Genomic DNA, 26,446 nt, shown 5'->3' on the forward strand with positions numbered 1-26,446 from the left:
AAAGCAGAGGTCCACTGCAGTAAAGTAACGTAACGGCTAAGAACTAAAGAAGCTAGTTATGTGGGAATTGAATTTTAATTTTGGAGTCCTCATCAAACGTGTAATTGTGCGTTTAATTTTGAAATACCACCTTTAATATTGGTTGTAGCTCTCGAACTAGCATTCCAAAACTACCATCTGCTAATGCTAAGCTAATGCTAATCAGGTTTTTTACTGTAATATCAATTGTTACCCTCTGACAGACATATTTTGGAAACAACTGAAAAATCTTTACTTTAAACTTTATTTTTATGGACAGGAGAAAGGCAGAAAATGAACATGAACTATAAAGATAAATGCCAGAACTTCAAGGAGAGAATTGACACAGTGCAGGTAAGTCTGATTACTATGCATAAGAGCAAAATAATCTGGCATCTGCCTCAGGGAATCTGTTCCTCTTTAAGCTCCCCCTGATTGGGCCTGATGAGCTGCAGCTATGGGAACACACCTGGCCGCCACATCCTGCAGTGAGTAAATGTGAGGAAAAATACACACACACCCCCAATGTGGACGTGGCTTTGTGAATACAGCAGTGGCCACTTATTTGAACAATTAGCAAGAGTCACTAAACAAAAACTAAATTAAAAGATACAAAGTTTGCAAACATGGGGATGTTATTGTCTTCTTTCATCACAATAACAATGTTTTGTGTTAGTGTTTATTTTTGAATACTTTAATGACCATACAATTTGGAATAATATGTCCTTATTTCATGCATAAATTGGTTATCAAGTGTTTTTGCATGTAAATATTTCAGTCAACCAGCTTCTTCCTATAGTATATTTGTTTACATATTTAAATATATTATAGAAATTCTCAGCTTCTTGTTTACATATCTAAATTTTTGGTTATTTTTAGTCTGAAACTTGTGAGTAGTGAAGTTTTAATTTCAGACTCCAATTCTGGTTTTAATCTGCTCTCAAGTGTAAAATCCCAGATTTTTGTGATGTTAAATATTAAACTTTTTCTTGCTTTAGTGTGACATTTATCCTGGACTTTTGAACTCCTAAGATTATATCTGAAACTTTGTGGCAACTTGCTTCTGTCACCCGGGTTTCTTTGCTAATTAGTGCCTCTTGCAATCGGTCCGCCCACCTTTGCGTGTGATACCTTCATGGTTTTGAATGTTTGTCACAAACAAAAAGGTTCTGTGTTGCACTGAAGCAAAATTATTGCCCGTGATCTCCTCTGCATTCCTTTCTGGCATCTGAACTCCCCCATCTGCTCAGCCTCGCTCAGCCATTCCAGGAAGCTTCAGTATAATTACGAGTCTCTCCTCTGACCATTTCGAGACGCTTACAGTTAGTGGGGTGTGAAGAAGATGCATGATTGCTTGTTAAACCTTGACACCGCAGACTGCAGTGCTCAACACACAGAAGCAACATGAGAGATACTCAATTTAAAGCAATAATTTTACACTCACTTCAGGACAGGACACAAGAAACTCACACTGGCAAGTTGTTGGTTGGTATTTAAAAAGACAGATGAAAAAATGAAAATAACTCCCTTCAGGAACCAATGATTGTGAAGCACTTTAAAGCATACAACTATAAATATTCAGTTTCCCCTTGGGGATCAATACAGTAAATTATATTCTAATATTTCAGTTACAATGGTAACACGTGCAGTGAAGAAGTTACTAAATCACCCAAATTTGCAGCCAGCTTGATCTGAAAATGACTCCACCCGAAGAGCAAAGTTGTTTTACTTCAGTTTGTCTTGATATGTTTCAGGATATTTTGTGCTGCTCTGTGGGAAAGCTTCTCATCTCCCAGCTCTATTTCCCAATAAAAAATAGCAAATGTCCCAGAGAGGCGCATTTTCCAGGTGGGACTGCAGGGCATGGTATGATTTGTGGGTAGTTAGATTGTTGAAGACACTCTGCCTCATTTTAAAGCGTACATGAATGTGTCCAGGAGGTCCAAAACAGTCCCCAAATAGATCAGATAATTCAGATTTATGTGAAAGCACCTGTGTGATTTAATGGCTGTGACATTTTTAAAATTGAAGCCACCACAGGACTGGCACCAGTGGCTCCATTTTGTATTATGTCTATCACTCATGCTGCGCTGAGCACGATAGGCCCTGGGGGCGATGATAAAAAATGTGACATTATGAAGGGTCACAGCTTGTAATTGTAATGGTGGAGCAAATTATAATGCATTAAAAGACGAATTAAGCCCAAAAGAACAGAAAGAAGAGAGGTGTTTCCATTAGTAGCAGCGGAAATAAGCGTCCAGGAAAACTTTTTATAATTAAAAGATTTACATAACTATCCAAGGAGGAGATTACATAAATGGAGCCCTGTATAATTCATTAGTGTGAATTCCTCAGCTTCTTCCGTCCGCACAGTCTTACCTAACATTTTAAGGTCAGAAGAGGTCAATTTGTAAAGGGACAGATGTAGGAGAGAAACAGATAAGTTAACAGGAAAGATGTGGCTATAGCGCATCAACCGCCCACTGAGCCAAGGAAGGAGCAGCATGTTTGAATATGGGCATGAATGAAGCTTTGTATTATCAAAATCTACCTCAGAAAGACATTCAAAGAAGTCCATCCATCTATATGTATACTTTATCTTTGTAGGATTATAGGGGGGCTAGTCATGTAACGGTAAAACCACTATAAACGGCTAGATGTTTTTCTATTTGTTTCAACCTTTAATCATTAGTTGGATTGTAGCCTTTTGTAGTAGTGCACAACTTTGTTCTTGGTCTTGGTTTCTCTCTTGGAGTAATTTTGGTTGATATGCCACTTCTAGGAAGGTTCACATCTGTTTCATGTTTGTTTTCTCCTCCATTTTTGGATTATATCTCCCACTGTGCTTTGGAGTCCTAAAGTCTTAAAAGAGACCGAAAGATGTCAGTGACTTTCTTTCTTCTCTGTTTGCGGATTTCTGTAAATTCAGGCATTTTTGAGGTCTTTTAACATACTTCGAGAAGTCAGATAATTTCTATTTATTAAATGATTTCAAATTTTACAAACTACCAAATGCATCTTCCACCTATATTTACCTTTATGCAAGAGTTAAAAAGTACCTTTATATCCTACTTACATCAGCTAAAAAATGCTGCAAGTAAGCTATATTTTTAATAAAAACAGCACTTTTGACCCCTAGTTACGATGCAACAAGATGCAAACTTAGCAGAAATATCTGCATTCCCACACAGTGTTAAGATGTAAAATATGTTTTTTTGTGCATTCATGTGTAAAAATGTAGTTACTTTTGCCCATCTTTGCAGAAAATCAAAACATCTTGCCATTCATTCAAAAACTACTTAGACAAAATGTCTCCTCATCTCAAAACCATTAGAAAACCCAAACCCCCAAGAGGCAGACCACATTCATGCTACCTAATCTTAAACAGAGAGAGAGCACACTGATTTGATTAGGCCTACTCCAGTTTTTAAAGTCTCCTGGAAATGTCAGCAAAATCATCAAAGCGTCCATATGCTTTATAAAGCTAACATCAAAGGCATTCCCTGCATACTGCGTCCTCCATATTATTGGCTCACGGCTAAAACGTCTACATCTGCACAACATTATTAGTTTTATGGGGCTGTTGTAAGTGGAGACAGACTGAAAACAGCAGAGACAAGTGACATTTCCCCCTCGCAGCTCCACCCGCAGCCCACCAACTCTCTACTGCATTTGCAAATATGTTCTTTGTATGATATCACACCCTTAGTGTTTGTTTACTCCCCCCCCTCATCTTAAATCACATTTGGTTTTCTCCTCTTTGTTTACTCACAAAGGCCCACATTTTTCCTATTCTTACTTGCGTAACTTTTGGAAATTCTTCCAAATATACAGTTTTGCACTATTGTATTTTTTTATGGCATAAAATCCCCCAAAATTCATTAAAGTTTGAAGGTGCAGCGTGACGAATGGTGGAGAAGTTAAAAAAATCTAGTCTTTTAGTGTTTCACCACTGTATCCCACAATAATAATAAGAAATAAAACACTTATTGAAGTAATTATAAATTGCATTTTGGGGATGATTTATTTTCCAGATATTGCAGAAATACAAAAGACTCAAACCCCCCATGCAGCTGGAAACCACTGGACTCAGAAAAGCCGTGAATGTTGAGGCTTATCAGTGCGTTCCTAAATGCCACATTATGCCATCAATCGTCCTGGACCAAAAATGGGTCACCCAACACAATAATGACCTGAAGCATTCTAGCAGAACAGCCACAGAATGGAGGTGGAAAAAAGACGATTCACATCCGTCACTGACCGGGTGGGAGTGCAGACCTGAATGCGGCATTGAAATGCCGCGCCTGCAGCAGAAAACGGCCACTTCCTGCCTGATGCTTCTGCAGCCTTGCTCTACTGGCCGAGTTCTGCAAACAAAGCTAAGAAAAGCCAACAAATGTTCCCTGAAGCAGAGCATAGAGCGGTTTATTTCAAACATGAAACGCTACATAATGATGCAAACATTGAACTATTAGCTCATAAATCTATTTTTTAAACGAAAGTAGAGGTATTATGACACTCTCGCCGTTTTCCAGCTTCACCACTGTTCTAATCAGTGAACCAGAGTGAGTGCACTGTTATAATTTACAAACCAAACTGCCTATCATATTGATCTCATCTGGCACATCCTCATTAAAACAGTGTGATGCTATGCAGCCCTGTGTCCTCATGTCTAACCTTGGTTTCATGTCTTGACTGCCCCTCCACCCACCTGCTTCGTTCACAGCAGGCTGCGCCGTCCACAGGGTGCCTCAGCAGATCAAAGAAACATTGGCCTGAACTACTGCCTGGAGAAAACCTCTAAATCCCACCAACAACATCCCTGTGCCTCAAAGTAAACCCACAACACATCCTTTTTTTAGGAAGCCCCACAAGGGCTTTCCTGCTTTGTGTAGCAAATCACAACCGTAGCTGCTTATTCTCTTCTTTAAAATTAATTTGGAGAGTTTCCATATTCATAGAGACACTCTCACAGATGCCGACTAAATAACACCTCCTTTTACACTCGTCCTCCTCCTCAGCCACCATATTACCCTGATGTGGACATCCTCACAGTTTGACTGTCCTCACTTGACCCTGACAATGTCTGCTGCTGATTGGAGGAGACAGGAAAGCAGATAAGCTCCAGATTTTCCAGAGTGTCACCATAGTAATAAAGGAAAGGAGCAGCTCTAAGGTAAAAGAAAGCTTTGCATTGAGTAGTTTGAACATTATGACAGCCCTAACCCATCTACATGGAGAAATATAAATTATTTTGGCAATATTATTTAGAAAAATGGTAGAATTGCCTCAGAGTAGCAACGCTGCACAAATCTAGAGGAGAAATTACAAGGATTGAGTTCTTGTAAATTACAGTTTTTGTTTAACAGAGAGATCTTTTAAATCCATGGGTAGGTTTCCAGATTGCTAAGTCTCTCAGACAACATTTCTCATGATTTCCTGTTTCTCACTGGATAAACTAATATATAAATCTTGATTTTGTGAACTCCAAGATGAGTTGAGGACTTTGCTGTCCTCACGTCTTTCTCAAACTTATAATAATTTCAAAATTTGGCACCTTTTGGCTTAATTCACAATGGCACATTTTTTGCCCTTGCTCATTTTTACATATTTCTCAGCTTCAGGCTTAGAAATTAAAATTCATGAACCCAATACAAAACATTATGAAATATGCCCCTCAAAGATGTTTAGCACTTCTGTACCAGGGGTCTCAATAAATGTGGAAGGTATTGAAGAAAGCGTGAGTTAAGTAGATAAAGTCTGTCTGGAGCAGAGCCTTGAATAGTAACATATTATTGTGTTTCCGGCTGTCATCTGCCACTTACATACAGGTCTGCTACATATGGGCCAGAGAGGTGGCCTGGTTATTAGCTATATATAGCTGGAAGTCATTTTTGGAGTGCTAGACTAGTTTCTTTTCAGATGCTTTCTTCTCTAAATGTGTCACTTCTTTATTAAATTAATACTCTTTAACCTTATTACCACAGCCAGTGTGATTAGTTCACCTAGAGCTGATTTTATCCAGGTATAATATTTGTTCCTTTCACGCAGATTCAAACTGAACTTCTTTGCATAATCGATAATAATTTTCTTTCTTGGACAAGAAGTAATTGTCTTTGTTCATAATGCAATTTGAAGCGAAACTCCCTCAAGGAAATTGGACACACACAACCACGGTTATGCATTTAGTAATAAAATTAACAGCTTCGCGTGATTAACAGCTGAGGACGTTCAATAGAGATGCCTCAGGGCACATCATGTCATCTTATAGCCGAGTAAAATCTCATCCGAACCTCACAGACGCATCAACATTGCCATCTCTCAGTGGTAATTAACATTTAATGCCTTTTAATGAGACTGATATTGACGCTGCATCTTTTCATTTAGCGTTTGAGATCTGGAGGCAAATATCCGTCTCTGCCCCACATACAGAGTCTCTCATTTCTCATTACAGTGATAAGTAGCTTGACAGCGTCAGTGGCTGTTTGCTAGCTGTCACATTCCTCTCCGCCTCACACACCCTAACTTATGCAGGCTCATCTCTGGATGGCTCTGTCACACGATCCAAGCCATGGGAAAAGCTGCGGTGGGTCCTGCACAATTAAAAAAAAGCCACATCCTCGTGCAGCAGTCGCACATTTCCGAGGATCACAAGGAAGGAAGAAACCACTGGTTCGGTTTGCAGACAAGGTGGCAGCAATCTGTAGTTAAGAGGTTAATTTAGTCAGGAATCTGGGGGTAAAATGATTATCTGGCTAAATCTGCTGGCACAAAGGAAGTAAAGTCTACAAAGGGACAATGTAGTTTGTAGAACAGGCAGCTGGAGAATATTTTAGTAAAGCTATCTGATTGTTTATGTCACCACATTGGTTATCAGGGAAATTTACAGAACATGTCATGCTAAAGTTTTTGTTTCTCTGGATATGAGGCATTGCTGTGATGGCAACATTTTGGTTGAAAATAGAAACCTTGATAAGTGGAGATCAAGGTTATATCCAGTGAGCAGACCGGCCAAGGCTCGGGTTAATCTTGGAGCAACTGTTGCAACAAGGACAATCCTTTGTAAGACAGAAAGTCCAGGAAAGAGAAACGGTGGGACCACAATATGTTTCCTCTCCACAATATGTTGCTTGAGGTTTGTTACATCATTAGATTGAAAGCTTGATCATCTTTTAACCATCCAATCGATAGTGTAAAACGTGTTGTGTACTGGGCCAGATTGTTTCTGCTTGAAAACAAAACGTAATTGCATCAAGGAAGCTTTTATAGCTAACATAGTGTGTAGTAATTGGTCTATGAAGTAGCAGCAAATTCCCTAGACTAGGTCAGTATGGAACAAAAAGCACATCAGTGCTCTAATGTGGAGTCAAAAGTAAGCTAATTTTCCTCCAGAGGGCTACTGAGATATTGACTGGAAACTGTGTGTGTGCGCATGTGCGTGTATTTAAATAAGAATGGTTGTAGTCAACAAAATTATTTATTTCAGTTGAATGATCTGATAAACTCGAATATTCATTTGTTGTGTCATGCATCTGACAGACACAATTATTTTCCCGACAAGTACTTTATGCTAATGAACACATCATTTCATGCACCATTAATCCGCAGACTTGAACACAAAAATACACACAGAACCCAAACTTCCCTGAAGGAACAGGTCATTCCTGGAATGATTCATCCTCCACACTGTAACAAACACACACACATGAACCGAACACTTTCACTGCCTCATTACATCAGTGTGTGTATCCATGCCTGATCAGACATAATGACTGAAGGGAGACACTCGACAGATTTCCTGTATTCTCTGTGTGGATGTGTGTGTGAGACTTGCCCTTGCTGCCCTTCGCCACACTCAGCAGAAGATATTAAGCTAATTGCTTATTAAAAGACGATGTCATGTGTTAGTAAGCCAAAAATGGGGGAGGATAGGTAGTCAAAGCTTGTTCGGATTAGGAAGTTCCAGTCTGTTACCACAGAAATCCCAGAAAGAAGCAATGGCTCTTTTATTCTCTTTTTATACGTCTTTGAACTTTATCTAGAGAACTGGAAAGTCCAGTTAGCCTTTGTACCTGCATGATGAAACAGTTTGACTCCAGTGCTTCATACTTTGTTTTTATATGATGTAACATTTGGTGATAGCAGATGATTCACAGCCTTTTGACCCAAATGTGAACTTCGATGAAAGATTCAACAGTCGGAAGTATAATAGAAGAACTGATGCAAAAACACCAGAAACAGGTATTAAATTAGCTTTATGAAAACAAGCCAATTTTGGAAAAATCTAATGCTTTTCAATTAAAAGTCATGTGAAGAACACCTGGGTGTCAGTACTTGTTGAAAAGAGTAGGAAGACAACAGGAAGTGGTAGGAGGATGATGGTGCAGCATTTTTTAAAGGACTTATCACTTGACCGATCTTCTTCATTTTTATTGTTTCTCATTTAATGGAAACACAGTAACCGTAAAATTGTGTTTTTCCAACTTTAGTGTATCGTAAACAAACTTTTGCGTAGATTAGTAATAGTGTGTTTTTTTGGGTTTTTTTTTTACTATCATCACTAAGATGTCTCCTCTAAACCGACAAACCAGATGGATGTACACGGGAACCAAATGGGGAGCGAGATTCCAGTCGGTCCAAGGATTTTAATTCTATCTCTTGTGATTGCAAGGAATAAATTTCAGTTTACACTTTGGTAGTTTGCACGGCAAAATTAACCTCACTGTGAAAATGCAGATGATTTTTCACACAAGCTTATCAACACTCGCGTTCACATGTCAGTAAGGGTCAGTCGCAGCTCAGCTGGTGTGGAATAACATCTCCTTGTCCTAAAGCTGGAACATTTTCAGTCTAAGACCCCATGCTGCTGTCAGCTGGAGATCACAGCTCAATGCTGAGAGCTGAGATTACTGAGAGAGGTCAACGAAAATTAAGGGACATTTTATTTTACACAGATATTAAAGAATTTCTACAAGCATTACCACAAAAATCAGAGCTGTGAGCCAATCTGAATTGGATTGTTGGGGATGCTGCCAGAATTTTTCCCTCATATTTACCTTCTGACTTCCATATTTACAAAGACTAGCATCATAGTTGCAAAATCACATTGACATTATTGCTGAAGTAAACCAAAACTGGAGAACTTGTGCTGTGGTTGCCCCACCGTAAATGTCAGCGCTCCGCTGATTGGATGCACAGAGACATGAGATAACTGTGGGGCAGCGCCCTGTCTGGGGTAGAGATGGCCCAGACCCAGTGACCTAGACCCACCGCACACCTCCAGCAATCCTCACCTGCTGGCGAAAACCAAACTCACCCCAAATTGTCTTCCTTGCTATCCCTCCCATTAAGTCCATAAGACTGATACTCACTGGTGCATGAGCCAAATCTGGTATACGCCTGGTATCAGGTGATAGTAGACGCCATCCAGGGCTCATTAAATGGAAACTACAGTATAACTTCACTCATATATTCACTGAATGAATAGCTCAGAAGATTTATAGAAGGTAAAACAATATTGTGCCCATTTAATGGTGGGAGCTATTGTTTTCACAAAGTAGGGCTACAAGAGATAAGCTTAAACAAATCATTGTGTTGACAGCCTTCTGCAGTAAAACATTGACAACTGAAGCTGCTCAATTTCCTTATCTACAACCTTTTGTTTGTTTTAGATTTTATTGTTGTTTTAATTAAAAAATGCAGTGTGTTAATATTGTTTCTGGTTTGGAGCTGGAAGAGTGAAAATACACTTGATGATCTTGTTGCATACATTCAAAGCTAATGGAAATGTGTCAGGAAAGTGTGTGCATTACAAACTGTTAGTTATTTTATTAGAATAGTATGAAAAAATCATCTTAACATGATTGAATTAAACTAGTCCTCCACCACACAAAGCAATTTACATTTAGCTGAAAAACAAGCTGTTTTGGTTGCGTTTTATTTGGCGGTATCAGAATATTTGGGGTTAAAAATAAATTCAGGCCACATTTTTCTGATTTTGTTTGTAAAAATCTTGATGTGTTAAATAAAGTCCAAGTAGATACTTTGAATTTTTTGATGTGACAAAATGTTCAGTGAATCTTCAGTAAGTAACATAATATTCGTTTACATTAGCAAATTTATGGCAAAAAGGCCTAAAGACATAAAAGTTTGCTGTCCTTGTGAAAATCTGCAAAGTCTGCTGGACATTGACAGCCGCACGTGACCAGAAACAGGTGGTACCCTCATTTCTATTTTGGTCGTACAATATTTGGACAAGCGTTTTTGTCAGCTAAATCCATTAACAAAGGAACCCAGTTTGTTCAACTCCATGTCCTACGTCTGTCTCTAATGTCAAATGTCACATTGGATGCATAAAACAAGCTTTTAAATTGTAGTTTTTAAAGCCAAGCAGAATTTGAATGAGGTCAAATGCATATGGTACGGAGCCGGCAGCCAAGCAGCACAGCTACGGTGTGTAAAGTCCCCCTCCTCTCCGCTTCCCTCGTCCTTTCTCTCCTGGCAGTGTTGTGGCCTGGAGGCAAAGCTCCCACACAACAGACGGGACTCCCACTTCACAGCCTGCAGGGTGGAGCTGTCTCACTGCATAGACTGCTGCCAGCAACACGACGAGTCAAATCACTGTCGCAGAGGGGAGTGCCGATGCAGAACGCCGCTGTTTTTCCCATTTTTGTGGAAATTAGCAATGATTTTGTGTTTAGGAAACAATAGCCTGCAGGCAGGGAGATCAGCAGGGTTCCTGTTCACACTTTGGGGAAAAGACAATGAAAAGTGATCATGGCGCATGGAGTCTCATTTGGAATAGGTTTAATGAAGTCTTTTTGGGGGTTTTTCCCCCTAATTGTTCTCTTTGGCTAAGCTACGATAAGTACATGTATTACTCATGGATAATGAGGGAAATCCTCCTTAGAAATGTGACGTCCAGTGGAGATTAGTAACACCTACAGTAGGTTCACTGGGTTCGTTGTGTGTTTGTATCAGAGAGCATCTGTAAATTACATAAAACGAATGTTGTACTATAAACATTACTGTTAGGCTTTCAAAAAAATTAATTTGAACTTGATTTTTATAATCTGGCATATTTTCTATTCAATTCAACCAAAAACAAATATCTCAATTAGGGGGAAAGTCTTGCTTAAAGCTCTTGATTTGGTTGTGTTTGTTCACTAAGCCTGGGAAAGGCTTTCCAAGTCCAACATATTGGGAGGCCGTCTCTGGTCTTTCAGGAGACTCTACAGATTTTATTTTCTGATTTAGTTCTGACCTTTAGTATGGCCTTTGCAAAACATACTGGACAACTTGTTGGCTACGGTTTCCTGAAGATTTTGGGTTCAAAGTGGGATCTGATTTCCTCCTTGACAGAAAAAGAAAAAACTGTTTCATCCCCAGATCACAATGATAGTGCTGCCACGTTTCACGGTGGGTATGATGTTATTTTTCTGATGTTTTTTTTGTTTTAAAGATTGAATTTCTAATCTTCTTTTCCCAATTAGTCTTTTCTTACAACATAACTTCACTTAGAGTCCAGTCTAATACCAAATTATACCAACCAGTTCACTCGGCTTGCCACTGAAGCCTGTGTGACGTAAATGTCTCCATTCATATCTGCCCACTTGGGTTTGCTTGGACTCTCCAGGGGCGTTTTTGTGCAGCTCAAATTTTGGTGACCATGGTAACAGTGTATTCGGTCACAAACACAGTTGATTAGAACAACAACAAATCAGATCCTAAGCAAAATAAAATGAACCTTTTGGGTGTTTTTTTGTTGTTTTTACCTTTTGAACCTCAGAAGATCTAGTTTCTCACATTTTCAGATCCTTAAGCTTTTTGATTATTGCTCTAACTATAGCTATAGTTAGGTAAGAAACTATTGCATTGGAGCCATTTCTTGACTTCTGAAGGCCAACCAACGTCCACTTGGTGCAAATGTTTGTGAGTTTTCTAATCAACCACAACTTCAAAATCCAATATGGCCGTTCAGTAAACATGACAGCTGCAGTAATAAACTGTTTAGCTGGACCTGATGTCTCTTCCACATTAAATAAAGTTATTTGCACCTAGTTTATAAATTCTTGCATGTAGGTTCTTCTTGCAGTACATTTTCTACTGTATTCCGTATTTTAATTAGATATTGTGTGATCCAAAAGGGGGCGCTCTCCCGGTGGACTGCAGTGTGGAGGCAGCCGGCTGGAGGAGGAGCAGAAGGTGGAGGAGGAGGAGAGCCGCTGCTATTGGTTCCTGCCTCCTTATAAATGCAGCCAAATGGCATTTACCGGCACAGAGCAAGGCGGAGACAGCAGAGAGACAGCAGTACTGGGAGTCACCCACTCTACGCCTCAACAGTCAGGACTGGACTCGTGTTTGGACCTGCGCGATCAATGAAGGAGAGACGGCCGTGTCAGAAGTCCTCTCTGAAATCCGGCATGGATCCCAGTCAGAGTGTGAAGTGTAAGATCGTGGTGGTGGGGGACAGCCAGTGTGGGAAGACCGCGCTGCTTCACGTGTTCGCCAAGGACTGCTTCCCTGAGGTGAGACCCGCACAGCATGTGTGACCTGCGTTTAACACCGCACAGGGCCAACTCAGCGCATTGTGTGTTGCATGCATCCATAGTTTTAGTTTGACTTTAAAACACCGGTATCAGTGAAGCGCTGGTTTTCTTTGAAGTCTAAATCCCAGCAGGCGTCCTCTCTCTAACATCCACTCTGCGTGTTTCTCCCCCCACTCTAGAGCTACGTCCCCACAGTGTTTGAAAACTACACGGCCAGTTTTGAGATCGAAACGCAGCGGATCGAGCTGAGCTTGTGGGACACGTCAGGTAACCAACATCAGCCGCTTTTTGCTCTCTGTTTTGTCTCTGAGGACATGTCCCAACATGCCACGGGACTTGGACTCGACCTGCTGTGACTGTCCACCCACCCAAACGCCTGCGTGGATTAATGGGAAGCTGGTGTGTTTCCAGTAGATGTGGAGTGGTTACTGGCATCAAAGTATTAGATTTTGTTAAATAATTTACAATTTCAAAACGCATTCTTGGTGAGTCACTAAGATTATCTTACAGAGTGAAGAAAAAAATACTCCTCCCCCGCCTGTTGCTGCCCACTGCCAGCCAGCTGGCTGGTACACATTCAGTTACAATAGAGGGATAAAGATGAAATTATGTTTGATAATTAATTTAAAAGCAGTTGGATTTTGTTTCATTTGGCGGTGTCAGCCATTCTTAATTATATTATGTGGCCTCATTTCTAATGTTGCCCTGGGCAACTGCCACTGAGACTTAGAAGCTGAACGGTGGGAGACATAATCTGGTGGTTAGCTAGCCGTGTAGCTAGCCCAACTAAATGAGATTATTGATATTGTTTCTGTTTTTGTTTAGCTGGCAAATGGTTTCAGTGTTTCTTTAAATACGTACAAATCTTTCTGTTGGGTCCGGAGTTGGGCCTTCATTACCTTTTGCTGCACACTGCTGGTGAGCTGCCTGAAAAAAGGCAAAAAGAAGGAAAAGTCAGACTTGCAACCAGGAAAAGTGTGGAAATGAAAAGGAGCTGCCATCCACCACTCTTATTAAGCTAATACAGAGTAACTAGCTTAGCAAAATAATCCACGAACATCAGCTTCCTTGTAGGAAAATAAAAATAATTTACTACTGAAATAAGGAAAATTTACAGGAGTAAGAATAATAATTGCCCTTTGGTTTTTTTCAATAGATTTATTTGGAAATTCTATACCAGCTAGTACTTTAGAAATCTATGTTTATTTGAATTTTACACTGAAAAACATGAAAGCTTTTTGCTTAAAATATTTATATACTCGCATATAAGAGTTATGTATTGTTTATGTGAAATTAAAACTCATTTGTTTCAGTTAACAAAAGCTTTTTAGTTTAAAAACTAAATCCTTGAGTAAAAATGCCATGTTTCACAGTATTGACACAAATTTTAAATGATAAAAAATTGACATGGTTTATTAATTTCTTTTATTTTAAAACGGATAAGCAATAATTATGCTATTGCAGCTGAGATTAGCAAGGTAATGAGCATGATTATTTGCTCACTATGTACCTTGTCTCAAAAAAACATTTTCTGATGTTTACAGTCACTAAACTGCTAATTTCTGTAAAGAAGTGCAGTTTCTTGTGAGCAAATTGAAAGTGTAGCAGCTGTGATTAAGCCAGCTGACTGGTAGTGTGCAGCATCCTTAGGGAAATGTGGATCGACTCTCTGCCTCATTCATCTGATGGATGATGGGAATGCTGTGATGTCTGAATGGTTTAGTGGTTTTGAAACCTTTGCACTTTGATGCCAGAACCACCCAATGCCTCGTCAGGAGGTGTTTGCACAACGTCAGATTAGAAACCTTCATACCAACCTCACCTTTTATCTACAGGGAAACATCTGTGACTGTTTAATCCAGGGAAAATTTCTCGAAGATTCCCAGCTGAGCCAAGCTAAATCATAAACTTAAAAATGTAAACCGAACAAGCCTCAAATTCATACATCTGGTGAACACACTCTGGAAATTCCTCCCACACTTCCCGTTTTTTTGTCTTCTTTTTTTTTTTTCTAACTCGAGTTGCACAATACATCCTCTCCACCCCTCAATTATCCTTTTTACTCTCACATATAGTTGAACTTTGTTAAAACTAGCGGCTGTGTCCCAAGCTTGTGGGCTTTAAGCACGTAAACAAAACGCTCTTTGCAACCATCGATGCGCGATCGGAGAAAACGGGCAAAGCGGGGAGGTGTGATTGAGGGCGTATGTTGAAGACGTCCAAGCATTTGGTCTGTGTGGGAGTGCTGGGCGGGGACAAGCAGACAGCCAGCTGTTGCGGGTCTCTGGGCCTGGAATTTCAAAGCGGCGTCTGAATAACTTTAGAGAATCCAGCTTGAAATGATTTTTTTTTTCCTGGAAAGTGGCAAAATCTAAAAACACCCGTAGACCCTGACTGTACATCTGAGAAGGAGATGACTTTCTTGCTTTTCTGCCTGTTACTTTACTGGAGACAAAATATTAAAGGCTTTAATTTTGGACTAGAAGCCAGGAAATCAAGCTTGTGTGTGTGCTGTGGAAGTAAAAAGGGTGAAGAAATGAGATCCGTCCAGAGCAAGAGTTTTGGTTTATTACACTATTGGCCGGCTGCCCTGAGTCATTTCTCTTTTTCTCTCTGCTTCATAAAACAGAAAGGAGGGAAGGGGGGTATGTTTCCTATTAGATCAGTGGGGTTTAGATGGAGCAAGATACCTCTACCCTGCCCCCCTACATTCAGCCCTAACCCCCACCCAACAGCCAACACGTGGACTTCCAGTGACCGATTGATGGAGCTTTCAGCTTGACTGGTCCCTTTGTAGAGACACCCATCGGCCACAGCCAATCCAATTGATCTCTTATCTCCTGAGGTGTGCTGGGAAGGGAGGATGGGGGCGGGTTGGTTTGGTGTTTGTGTGGTGCAGCCTCCTAAACCCCCGATCACGCTCTCCGACAAAGCCCAGCATGCAGACACGAGGACAAAGTCATATAAACACACCTCCACATGCGAAGACACTCTTTGTTCTGCGAGTGGCTTAATGAGGTGCCTGGAGTGTGTTTTAGTGCGAGTGTTTGAAAAGGGAGGGTGATGGGTGTAATTTGGGTCATTAAGGTAAATTCCTGCCAGTTGCGCAGCTTTCCATTTGCCCCCCTTCGCACCACAACCTCCTTCTTAACACACCCACCCAGCTTGTTGGAGCTAGCTTTTGCTTTCCACTCCCAGGGTGAGGTCTGTAAGGTTTCGGCGGGCGCTTTGATGCTTCTCATTTCTTTCAGAGGCAGAGGAAGTGGTTTACATTGTCTGTCTGTCTGCCAGTGAATGAGCAGCAGAGGTGTTTGAGAGTCAAAGAGGATGAAACAGACTGTGGGGGGATCCTCGGAGGCCTGGCACCTGCATCCCTGAGGTCTGACTTCAGTTTATGAAGGAAAAATGATCAAAGCTCCCATAAAGAGCGACAATTACCCTTAACTGCACAATGTTTGAGTTAGAAAGTTTCTGAAGATGTTAACTTCACACACCTTGGAACAATTTGAGAATCGTAGCAGGTGGCTACGATTACAGTTTGTGATGCACCAATCAAACAGACAATCAAATATTTTACTTCATTGAACATAGTGAAAGTAAAGTTTAGGATCAATCAGAATGGTCGGTTGTATGTTTGCAACAACTTGGATGTATCCTGCTAGCCTTCCTATTACCTCCTGAAAGTCTAGTTCTCTCTCGCAGCTTGAATGAACTGTAACATGTTCTAGAAAAAACACTCAACCGATGCTGAACTGGATGAATTGGTTCCAGTTGCAAATCAGTTTCTTTGTGATTCTATCAGGGGGGCTGCACAATATGGCTGATAAATATGGTAATTACAATGTCTTTTACAATCAATGTAAATGTTTTCCTTAATCTCTTCTTGCTTCCATCATTACACCACTTTCTGTTTGACATTAACTTGTAGACTAATGGGCTTGGATACAAAGAAAACCTCAGTTAAACATGATGTCTGCTAAGAAAATTCCTCTCAGAAGCCCAATTGGAGCATCTTTGATCATTTTTGTTTGAAATTCTTTCAATGTTGCCAATGTTGCAAGATGATAAACAAACTTATTGCTTAGCTCTGTTTCCTCTGAATTCACCAATAGCCTGCTCTGTTTTGCCATTTGCTGAGAATAATCAGGGTGTTTGCTTTGAAAGCAGCTGCTTGTTTCATTTGGCGACAACAAAATGTCTGAACACTTTATAGCTGCAGGTGGCAAAACCAAAAGAACCCGTTTCAAAATGTGTTTACTACCTTTGAGGTGGAAGCAGAAGTGAATCTGTCAGCACTGAAGGTTACTCATAAACAGTTTTTGTGTGAAAGTGTCAAAATAATTGACTGACAAACACTAGATTAAAGACAATATAACAAACACTGTTTGTGTCCCCGTTCTAATGCTGCCCTGGGCTTTCGCCCACATGCCTAATCTCACAAATCATATCAAATCATGTGAGTTATTGTTTACAAGACGATGTTGAAAGCCGCTTTATGTTGTATTTTTAAGTTTAGAGGCATCAGATGAACACAACACATCCGTTTGATTTGCTGACTGTCATGTCAGCAAATCAAACGAAGTCTATTTGTAGAGTTTGGTGCATCTGTTGCCTGGACAGCTTAGGGAAGGACCGTTTCTTGCCCCTGTTAAGCTCCTCGCTGCACGCTGCCACCTCCTTTCCTCCCGCTGGCCAGCGTTGGTTCAACTCACATTTCTGGGCTCAGCGAATTGGAGCTGCATGTCTGGCATTCCTGAGACTAAAGGTTTCTACTTCCTCCTCTACAAAGACGGCTATTGTACCCAGCAGAACCCTGATCCCCAGCCAGTGAAAGAGAAGTGCCACGGATAACTAAAAGCCCCACCTCGTTTCTAAGGAGGAGGGGGAAATTGAATCATGGTGGAATCTGGCTGACTGGTGATGTGATGGGGGATAGTGTGTCAGCTGAAATGCAGGGATCCTGGGAGAGATTACTCCACTTCCTGTCTGCTAATGTCATGGAAAGATTCTCCGTGTGATGTTTCACCTTGACATTAAAATATGTCAGGTCTTTGGATTCTTGGCTCTCAGTGTCTGTGAATCCTGCCAGCACAGTAATAAGAAACACAGGACTGCCTTGCATGCTCTGTCTTCTTTTCTGAAAGCATTTGTCACGAAACATGTAACATTCACATGTTGTTAATTTGGTGCAAAGCCTAATACGATGTATTTTTGGTACACGAGGGACAAAAAACAGTTCTGTAAGATCACCTATTTGGTTTTTGGAATAGAAAAAGGAGGTTTTCATGTCATAGATTGGGGCTAAGACGAATAAATAATTTAGTAATCAAATATTCTGATTAGTCAGATAAAAAAAATTAGCTTTTTCTACATATTTTTTATTTAACCACTTGAGCTTTTAATGCAATGATTATTTCTACACTAAATTACAATTTTCTGTATTAAAAGATTAATAAGTGGATAGCAAAGGTTCTAAATAAGAGCTTTTTGGTTTTTTTGCAGAATTTGAACCAGATGAAACTAAAACTTGAATTCTGAGTAAAACATATTTATTTTCTTTCTGTTATTATCATTATTAGTGCAAAATGTAAATATGTTTTTACAATTTTTAGCTTAATTATGTGTCTGAGTGTTTTGTTCTTCCAAATAATTACCTTTTTTGATTCAATTAGTGATTAGTGACAGTTATTTCAATATTTGATTAATCAAAGTTCTAATCTTAGTCTACATGCAAAATATGTGGATCAAAAACCCATAGAGAAATTAACTCTTAACAAACCATCTCGTTGGTATTGTACGGTGGGGGCAGCATCATGCAGTGTGGATTGTTTAGTTCAGCTGGAACAGTGAAACTGGTTAGATTTGATGTGAACTGGAAGAGAACATATTGGCTGAAAAAACCGAAACAAAACAAAACATGGAAATGTTCAAGGGGTCTGCATACTTTCAGAAAGCACCAAATGAACTAAACTTACTGCTGGAAAGATGCATTAAAATCCCCAAATGTTGCTTTTAGACGCCTGAATACATGATGCGATGCATTAGAACTATACCTGCTCACACTGAGCACCTCAATGGCTGTATTTTCGGCGATAGATATCTCTGTAACCACAGCAACCCCACAAGGTACTGGCTGAGGTTACTTCAGTTTAATTTGCTTCTTGTCCTTGGTTGTGTTAGTTTGCGAGGAGCTACATGTGCGCGCTGCAGCAATACGAGTCTGGCCACGATTTGTTGTTTCCACAGGTAGCCCCACAGGGCTTAGCGCCTTTTTCCAATCACCACCCTGTCAGTTCTGTACAGCTATGTTAGCTATGCGCTAAAACAGCAGACTTGCTGCCAGACTTCCAGTCTGTCGGATGCATCTGGTTTGTTTCACAGCTGGATGTGAGATAAAGCAAAAATGTAATCTGAAAGATGAGTACTGAAAAGAAAAGCCTCATCCTGAAGAACATGGGAGTTTGAATATTGCAAGAAGAGACTCTGGTATGTTTCCAACATTAGGTGGAGTCTCTTGTCCCCGCCACTGTGGAAAACAGTCGGCTCCTAATGAGGACCACAGTGGAAGTTTGGTCACCTAGCATCTGTTTTCTCTTGTGTGGTTAGTTGTGCACAACAGGATTGCATTGCTGTGAGGAAAACGTGTGGAAAAGGAGCAAGTGGGGGGGGTTAGGGTCCTCGTCACCCTTCCAGATTTAGAGATCCTGTGGGAGAACAATGACAGGAGCTAATTATGCTGCGACGGTCACCAAGTTGTGCTGCGTGTCGTCACTGGGATTGCCTCTTTATCTTCCCAGCTGGCAGAAAGATGACCTCAAACTAGTTTATGATGCAGCGCTGCATACTTCAGCATTCCACATGTTTTTCCACTCATGTTGTGCTGCACTTAAAACATTTTAATAGAGTAATCTGGAGTTTAAAATGCAGACATATGCACAGAAATCCATTCGGATGCATCGGGACCTCAGGCTCTGCACCCAGCGGCTTCGATATGCGACTCCTTTATGTGGCCTGATGAAAAATATTCAAATCATTGTAAAATGTCAGCCGACTCCACAGCTTACCCTTTGGTTGGAAGGTCTTTATTTTTCCACAGAGTTGTCCAAGACAGAGAAAAAGATCCAATGCAGTCTGGTTCGGATTGTTAGTAAAGTCAGCAATAGCTGATAGGTTTGAGTTGGGAAAATTTTGGTTTCTCATGAAGAAAAATGAAAAATAAATAAATAAACTGATGCAGAATAACTTTCTTATCCTGTTTTTTTTTTTTGTTCCTGTTTTTTGCCATCATTGATGTATTTCATCATCTGCAGAGTTCAAAATGTTTGTTAGCCTTGTAACAAACTACATTATTAATTACATAATAACTTTATTTATTGTGAAGCTAGCACAAATGAGCTTTGGTGAAATGCTAAATATTTGTTTTAAGATACATTTGTGACCCATTCATTAGCATTTGCAAGCCAAGATGAATTTTTGTTATTTTATTTCTTGTTCACTGTTTTGTTTTTCTCCTTTAGGCTTATTGTGTTTGTAATATTAAAGGCTGAAACACTCAAGTTTTAGCCGATAGTCAGGAAAACGTTTCCTATTAGATACAAGATCTGTTCTTTAGAAAGGTCCAGTAAAGATGGCAACATAAATAAATCAGTGTCAAGTCCGGGTTAAACACAAGAAGTGCAAGTAAAAACAGAATATTCTTGTTTTTGCACACTTCAGCTTTATTTGAAAGGCCTGGAAGCGTTGTTTGAAACGGTGTCTCCCCTTATCCCATTGTTTGGATTAGGGACCGTATCACTCCCAGAATGCAGAAGTTTGTTTTTCTGCATTTGATGGAGCATTCCTGCCGTTTCCTCACAGCAATATTCAGGAAAAAAAAAGATCCCAGGGGAAGCTTGAGTTACCAAAAACAAAATTCCCAGGATTCTTGGCAGCTTTATGCCTGTGGTCATCTTTTGTTGTCATGTGATCTCGACCCACCTTAACTTCTCGGCCTGTCCCTCCTCTCCTCGCTCTTCCTCTCCAGAAATGTTTCAGTTTGTCTGAGGGATGGGCGTCTCCCTACACATGGTTTTAATTTAACAAGGACATTTCCTCACTCCAAACTTCTCAGTTTCTATACCTCTTTTTTTTTTATCTGGTACTCAGCACATTTTTCTACTAATGGACTATTTGTTTTTCTCCTTGTTGCTATGGATTATGGCTAAATTGCAATTATGTCATAGAGTCAAGCTTTTACGCAGAGATTTTGGCCTGTTTGTACACATTTCTGCAGATTTTGTTTAAGCCTTTAAATGTTTTAAATCCACAACATCTAAACTACTCATAATCTAAAGGATATTTGAGAAATGACTAATCAAATTTGTGACGTTTCAGGATCTCCGTACTACGACAACGTGAGGCCCCTGTCCTACCCAGACTCGGACGCAGTCCTCATCTGTTTCGACATCAGCCGGCCCGAAACCCTCGACAGCGTATTAAAAAAGGTACGCCGCTGCTTTCCAGATTCAAAAACTTAACCTGAATAGTCTGGGTGCAATAAACCGGTCTTATGATGAGGCTCAACAAAACCAAACGTCTGCATTCACAAGGCATTACTTCACATCATGAGATCAGATGTGGCTACAAATAAAGACGAGGTGAAGTCTCTCAAGAGACTGACCTTGCTTCGTGGTCAACCTCTGACTCTTGTTCCTGCTCAGAACAAGAGTCTGGTCCGATCGTCTGTGTCGATCTTCTGGGAAGCAACTTTGTCCGTTCTGGTCTGGTGCAAAGCCTGTCACATTTTTCTAAAAATGTTAACATTACACGACAAAACGGAGACACAGTTTGATGCTTCCCAGTCGTCTGTGTGCTTCCACTGATGGCAAGCTCATTTTGAATAATTGAGGTCACGCGTCAAGGTCCGCCAGTGTTCCACGTCTTGTTTATTTGGCTTAAAGTAAGAATGTGGAATGTAATCTCCCCCTGAGGGGATGAAAACTGACATGCAAAACCTCAGTTCTCAGTGCGAGTTTAGGGTCTGAAAATGCAGATTAAAATCTCCTATCTCAACAAAAAATAACTTGAACACAAAACAATTTATGGGACTTGTTTGTCAGATGTTGTACCTCAAGATTTCATCATTTCGTCTTGTGATGATTGCATTGTGTAAAACAACTTCCTCTTCACGTGTTAATGAACTTGATCCCCTGACCCTGTGGCCAGTCGGCCCCGAGGCAGATTACGACCCAAACCGATCAGAGCATTTATTGTGCTGGAGGAAACATGGGGATTATTAGTAGCTCCGTTCCAAGGTTCAAAGCATTGGGGGCTCCAGGAAGTGCTGGTTTTAACCTTTGTGCCAGAGAGACCAGGTGACTGTGGGGCTTGAACTCGTGGGATTTCTATTCAGGACGTTCTGGCCTGCATGAGCAGAGGCGTTTTTGTACTTAAGTTGACCACAGCTGTGGTTAAATCATCAGTTTTAAACTTGAGACCACAGAGGAAATCGGTCAATTGATTTTGGGGGAAATTTATGAGACTACTCTGTGATCTCAAAGTGTTTTTCTTCTGCAGTGGAAAGGGGAGATCCAGGAGTTTTGTCCCAACACCAAGATGCTGTTAGTTGGCTGCAAGTCGGACCTGCGCACCGACCTCGGTACCCTAGTAGAGCTGTCCAATCACCGACAAACCCCAGTTTCCTATGACCAGGTATTCAGCGCTTTATTGTCTTTCTTACTCCTGCTCTAGATGGAAACGATACAGGAGTTTTTACCAGCCTTTCTGCCGAATTTGATCGTTTAATATTAATTATAATAGAATTAGAGGAGATGTCACACAGTGTGAGAGACACAGCTCTTCAGTTTAACAGAATATTACTGTTACTTGAAAGGCAGACAAAATTATTTCAGAATTGACACTACTAGCATTTAGCATGGTTAGCATTGTTAGAAAGTAGCTTAGCTTTCACATTGTGGGAGAGATCATGCTTCAACCTTTTTTCTTCCAGGGCTCCAACATGGCCAAGCAGATCTCTGCGCCTTACATCGAGTGTTCGGCCCAGCAGTCGGAAAACAGCGTCAGGGACATTTTTCACGTAGCCACGCTGGCCTGCATCAACAAGAACAGCAAAAACGCCAAACGAAGCAAGACTGTTCGCGCCAACAAGAGGATTTCACACATGCCCAGTCGGCCTGACCTGGCAGCCGTCTCCACGGATCTCCGGAAGGACAAAGCCAAAAGTTGCTCGGTCATGTGACTTCTCAGACTGGTGGGAGGGGGGTATCAGACTAAAGAAAATGAGGACAGCGCATTAGTGCAAGCAGGGAGCTTAGGGACAAAGCCCTGTCCTGCATGCTAAAAAACCCTTATTTGTCTGGAAAGGGGTTTTTTTCTAAGCTTCAGTTCGTATAAGTGTTACTGGAATATTCTGCTCCAATGAGAACTCGTTGAGTAATTGTGTCCCAGTCGATGTACCCCCACCTCAGCTACCACCAGTCCCACCAGAGGAGGAAGCTATCAGTCAGCTGGCTATCAGTTCTGGGAGGAGACCCGCTTCCTCTGAGGACGAAGCGGATGCAGTCAAGGCTTTCCTCACCAACAGGAAATGAGCAGGAGGAGTGATGTCATTAAGAGACCATCACATGTAAAGGGTTTTAGAACATGCAATCTTTTGAGCACGAGCCAAAGCTACGGCAGGCTGTGGCCTATGAAGGTATTTTTTAAAAAAAGTGCAGGTTCAAAGACTTATTTAAGGCTTTCAACTCATCACTGTGGTTTGGAACTGATTCACTTTTACCTCTGCTCCTGTTACTGTCGGTGTGTGTGCAGAGGAGTCCCTGTTTCTGATACTGTTGTTAGTTAAATGTGAAGTTGTTGGTGTGCAACTGCATCTTTGTTTCTACTCTGATTCTGTTGGTTTCATCCTCACTCTTCCGATGGTTGCATTCAGTCGCCTCAACCAACAGTTTCTGAAGTAAGATTGAAGGTTTTAAACCTTCAAACCATTATGTAGCAAGAGAAAACAAAGTATTGTCCAAAAATCTCAACTTCCTGGAGTTTAGCTTACCCCACAGGTTCTACATGTCTCTCAGGGGTCTCAAACTCCAGTCCTCGAGGGCAGAGTCCTGCAGTTTTTAGATGTGCCACAGGTACAAAAACGCTGGAATGAAATGGCTTAATTACCTCCCCCTTGTGTAGATAAGTTCTCCAGAGCCTTGCTAATGACCTAATTATTTTATTCAGGTGGTGCAGCAGAGGCACATCTAAAAGTTGCAGGACTGCGGCCCTCAAGGACTGGAATTTGAGACCCCTACTAGAAGGAGGTAAAACTTTGAAATTGCTAATGTGTTCATAACCAGCAACTCTCAAACTAAAATCCAAACAGGATTTTTTCTGGATTTTATTCCAGGGTTAAATTTGTAAGCAGTAAACTTTTCTTAGCCTTTTAGTCATAAAGCTAATGTGTCACTCATTAGCTAATCTAGGCTAAATAACAAAATGGCTGCTGCAGCGAGCAATCTGCTGAGTTGGTTAGCATCTTATTTCAGATCATTTTCCCAGTATAATCTACGTGACCATTGCTCAAAATTAAAATATTCTTGTTGCATATTTGAATCAAGAACTATATTATCTAATTAGCTCATTTGATTTTACTCCAAACTCAAATTCAGACAAAAAAAAACTACAAGTCAAAATGGAGGAAGGAGATGTAGCCATGTATATGTGTTGAACCACTGAACCTTTATCCAAAAATATAAAGGTGAACCCAACAATTCTTGAGTGGTAAAGTTCCATTAGCATGTTTACCAATGAGCTAATTAGCTAGTTAGCTAGATTGTTGGCTACAATTGAATTTCAGCAAACTGTACATGTGCCAGAGGGATTCCTCTAAATGCAAATAATCCTGATTACAAATGATAGGATTGTTGCGTCTTAGCTGTTAGCTAGCATATGCCAACTTTCATCAATTAGCCACTGTGACTTTTTTTTTTATTTTGAATATATTTTGCAATATGTTTCACTTGGAACTAGGAAGGCTAGACTGTTTCCAGGCAGTAACAAACTGTTAGCATCTAAGCTAAGCTAGTTGGCTGACTTATTAGCTAACTAGTCCATTTCAGCTGTTCTCCACTGTAAGTGTGCAGCCAAATTTGTCGAAATGTTAGCTGGCTTGCTAAAATGTATTAGCTGGTATCATTTCCTACTCAAACATTACTCAAATAATTTAATAATTTGGACTTTTTTGTTTGAATGGTCTGAAATATTTGCTGTTTAATTAAATATCAATCGTTGTTAAAGGCATTGATGCACTTTTAATTGAAGTAACTGCCATTAAAGTTTTTCTTATCTGTGCTGTCTCATTCTGCAGCACTCAAACTCTTATCCTCATGTTCCAACCTGTCCTATCTGTGTACGCTCATGTTTTCTTGAATGTTGTCACCTTCAAAATGTCTTTTGCCAATGTTATTGCCACAATATTTATTGAATTATATATTTTCCCTTTTAGAATAAATAAAACAAATTAAAATACTCTGTTCTGTTTATTTATAAGTAGCTGAAATGGTAATGAACTTGTTTAGATTTGTGGCGTTTTCCTGTCAACAGATTTAAATAAGACACATTGACTTTTCTTGTATATGTATGTAGTAAGTGTTGCGTAATGAAAACATTTCATCAGTGTCTAGTGGATTTGACACTGAGAGAGACTTTTTAGTATTCTGGGGTTTTTTTCAGATGATTTCATTTAGAACAAGCTGTTTAAAAACTAAACACTAAGCTTTGACTTGAATTTATGGCAAAGCAAGTGGCTGTAAATCAGATAGCATGACAAATCTGAAGCAAAGTATTTGAATTGGTTGTATTTTGCTCGTCAGTGTTAACATAAACCTCTTCAGACTGACAACTGTTTCTTTTCAGAAAAACAAGCTGAACTTGAGTCCTTGATGGTTGAGACATCACAGTGAAAAGCAGGTTTTGTCGCTGCTGCTTGGAACAAACAGTTCTCTGTGAGTGAGAATGAATAGTCTTGCCTACTTATAAGGCTAAAGTATCAATAGACGCAGACGGTTTTGTATGAGTCCTGGTAAATTCCCGGGGGCTACCGAGCATGGAAACTGCTTTTGCTCACGCAGCAATCCTATAAATCACTCAGTGACTTCATCACATGCATAAAGAGTGAGATACATTGGCTTGTCAGTGGCAGGAAAACAAGTCTGTCAGGTGAAAATAAACATGGGTGATAAAAAATTGTTCATCTTATGACGGCAAGCATGAAGCATTTTTCCAGGCTTAAAGAAAAAGATTATTATTGGGAGGAATATGCCTTCAAATCAAAACTCTTGTGATATTTTATGACTGAAATGAAGCCCATTAGCATAAACTTGTTGAAAGGTAATAAAGTGTACTTTTCAGTGCTATAAAGTGTGGGTGAGGGTGAAGTAGAAACACCTGGCAGAAGGCCCAGATCAAGGGATCTTGAACTCACACCTCCAGGAGAGTTTGCATCATGTACCGAGGGAGTTTGGAGACATGAAGTCTGATTGGACCCACACAGCAGAAGGAACATTTTTCTGCAAATCCTTAAGTTGCTCCCATATTCTCAGTGAAGGATGCAGAGTCTGAAAACTCTGGGAATGGGGAGTCCATTAGCAAACATAGAAACTCCCCAATGGAACAGTGTAAGAAATAAATAGGATTCGACTGGACACTGTGAATCACAACCTGGGGAGGTCAGAGTGTCTTCTAATGTCTCAACCTCCCTGGGTGCTGGAAGAGACTCCATTTGATTGCTTAATCTTAATTCAGCATACATTTGGTTGTTTACCACTGGATCTCCTGAAGCATTTGTGGTTCCAAGGTTACTGTAAGGATTATTAAATTCTTGCATCACCAATGAACTC

The 26,446-nt window shown here is 40.3% G+C and overlaps 1 protein-coding gene across 3 annotated transcripts; it reads left to right on the plus strand.

Moving 5' to 3' along the window:
- The first annotated feature begins 298 nt into the window (after nt 1-298).
- Nucleotides 299-25,076, plus strand: rnd3a (Rho family GTPase 3a). 3 transcript variants are annotated; one of them, XR_008608134.1, is made up of 8 exons: nt 299-372; nt 444-506; nt 12,165-12,545; nt 12,746-12,833; nt 20,940-21,049; nt 22,122-22,256; nt 22,555-23,695; nt 23,790-25,076. XR_008608134.1 is itself a non-coding variant. In XM_055059630.1 (7 exons), exons 3-7 carry the CDS (start codon nt 12,270-12,272, stop codon nt 22,801-22,803), a joined length of 858 nt encoding a protein of 285 aa, XP_054915605.1. In that variant the 5' UTR covers nt 299-372; nt 444-506; nt 12,165-12,269; the 3' UTR covers nt 22,804-25,076. The 3 variants fall into 3 exon arrangements, 2 of the variants coding, with proteins under 2 accessions (XP_054915605.1, XP_054915607.1); XM_055059630.1 differs by having other exon boundaries at nt 22,555-25,076; XM_055059632.1 differs by lacking the exons at nt 299-372; nt 444-506 and adding an exon at nt 11,750-11,949 and having other exon boundaries at nt 22,555-25,076.
- The last annotated feature ends 1,370 nt before the right edge of the window (nt 25,077-26,446 follow it).

Source organism: Poeciliopsis prolifica, unplaced genomic scaffold (genome assembly GCF_027474105.1).
Source record: "Poeciliopsis prolifica strain line A6 unplaced genomic scaffold, Auburn_PproV2 SCAFFOLD055, whole genome shotgun sequence".
NCBI lineage: Eukaryota > Metazoa > Chordata > Actinopteri > Cyprinodontiformes > Poeciliidae > Poeciliopsis > Poeciliopsis prolifica.

Coding starts and splice junctions, on each gene's coding strand:
- rnd3a (XM_055059630.1), top strand. CDS start 12,270: ATGCAGCCAAATGGCATTTACCGGCACAGAGCAAGGCGGAGACAGCAG. Junction 12,834..20,939: donor GAGCTTGTGGGACACGTCAG/GTAACCAACATC, acceptor GTGACGTTTCAG/GATCTCCGTACTACGACAAC. Junction 21,050..22,121: donor TCGACAGCGTATTAAAAAAG/GTACGCCGCTGC, acceptor TTTCTTCTGCAG/TGGAAAGGGGAGATCCAGGA.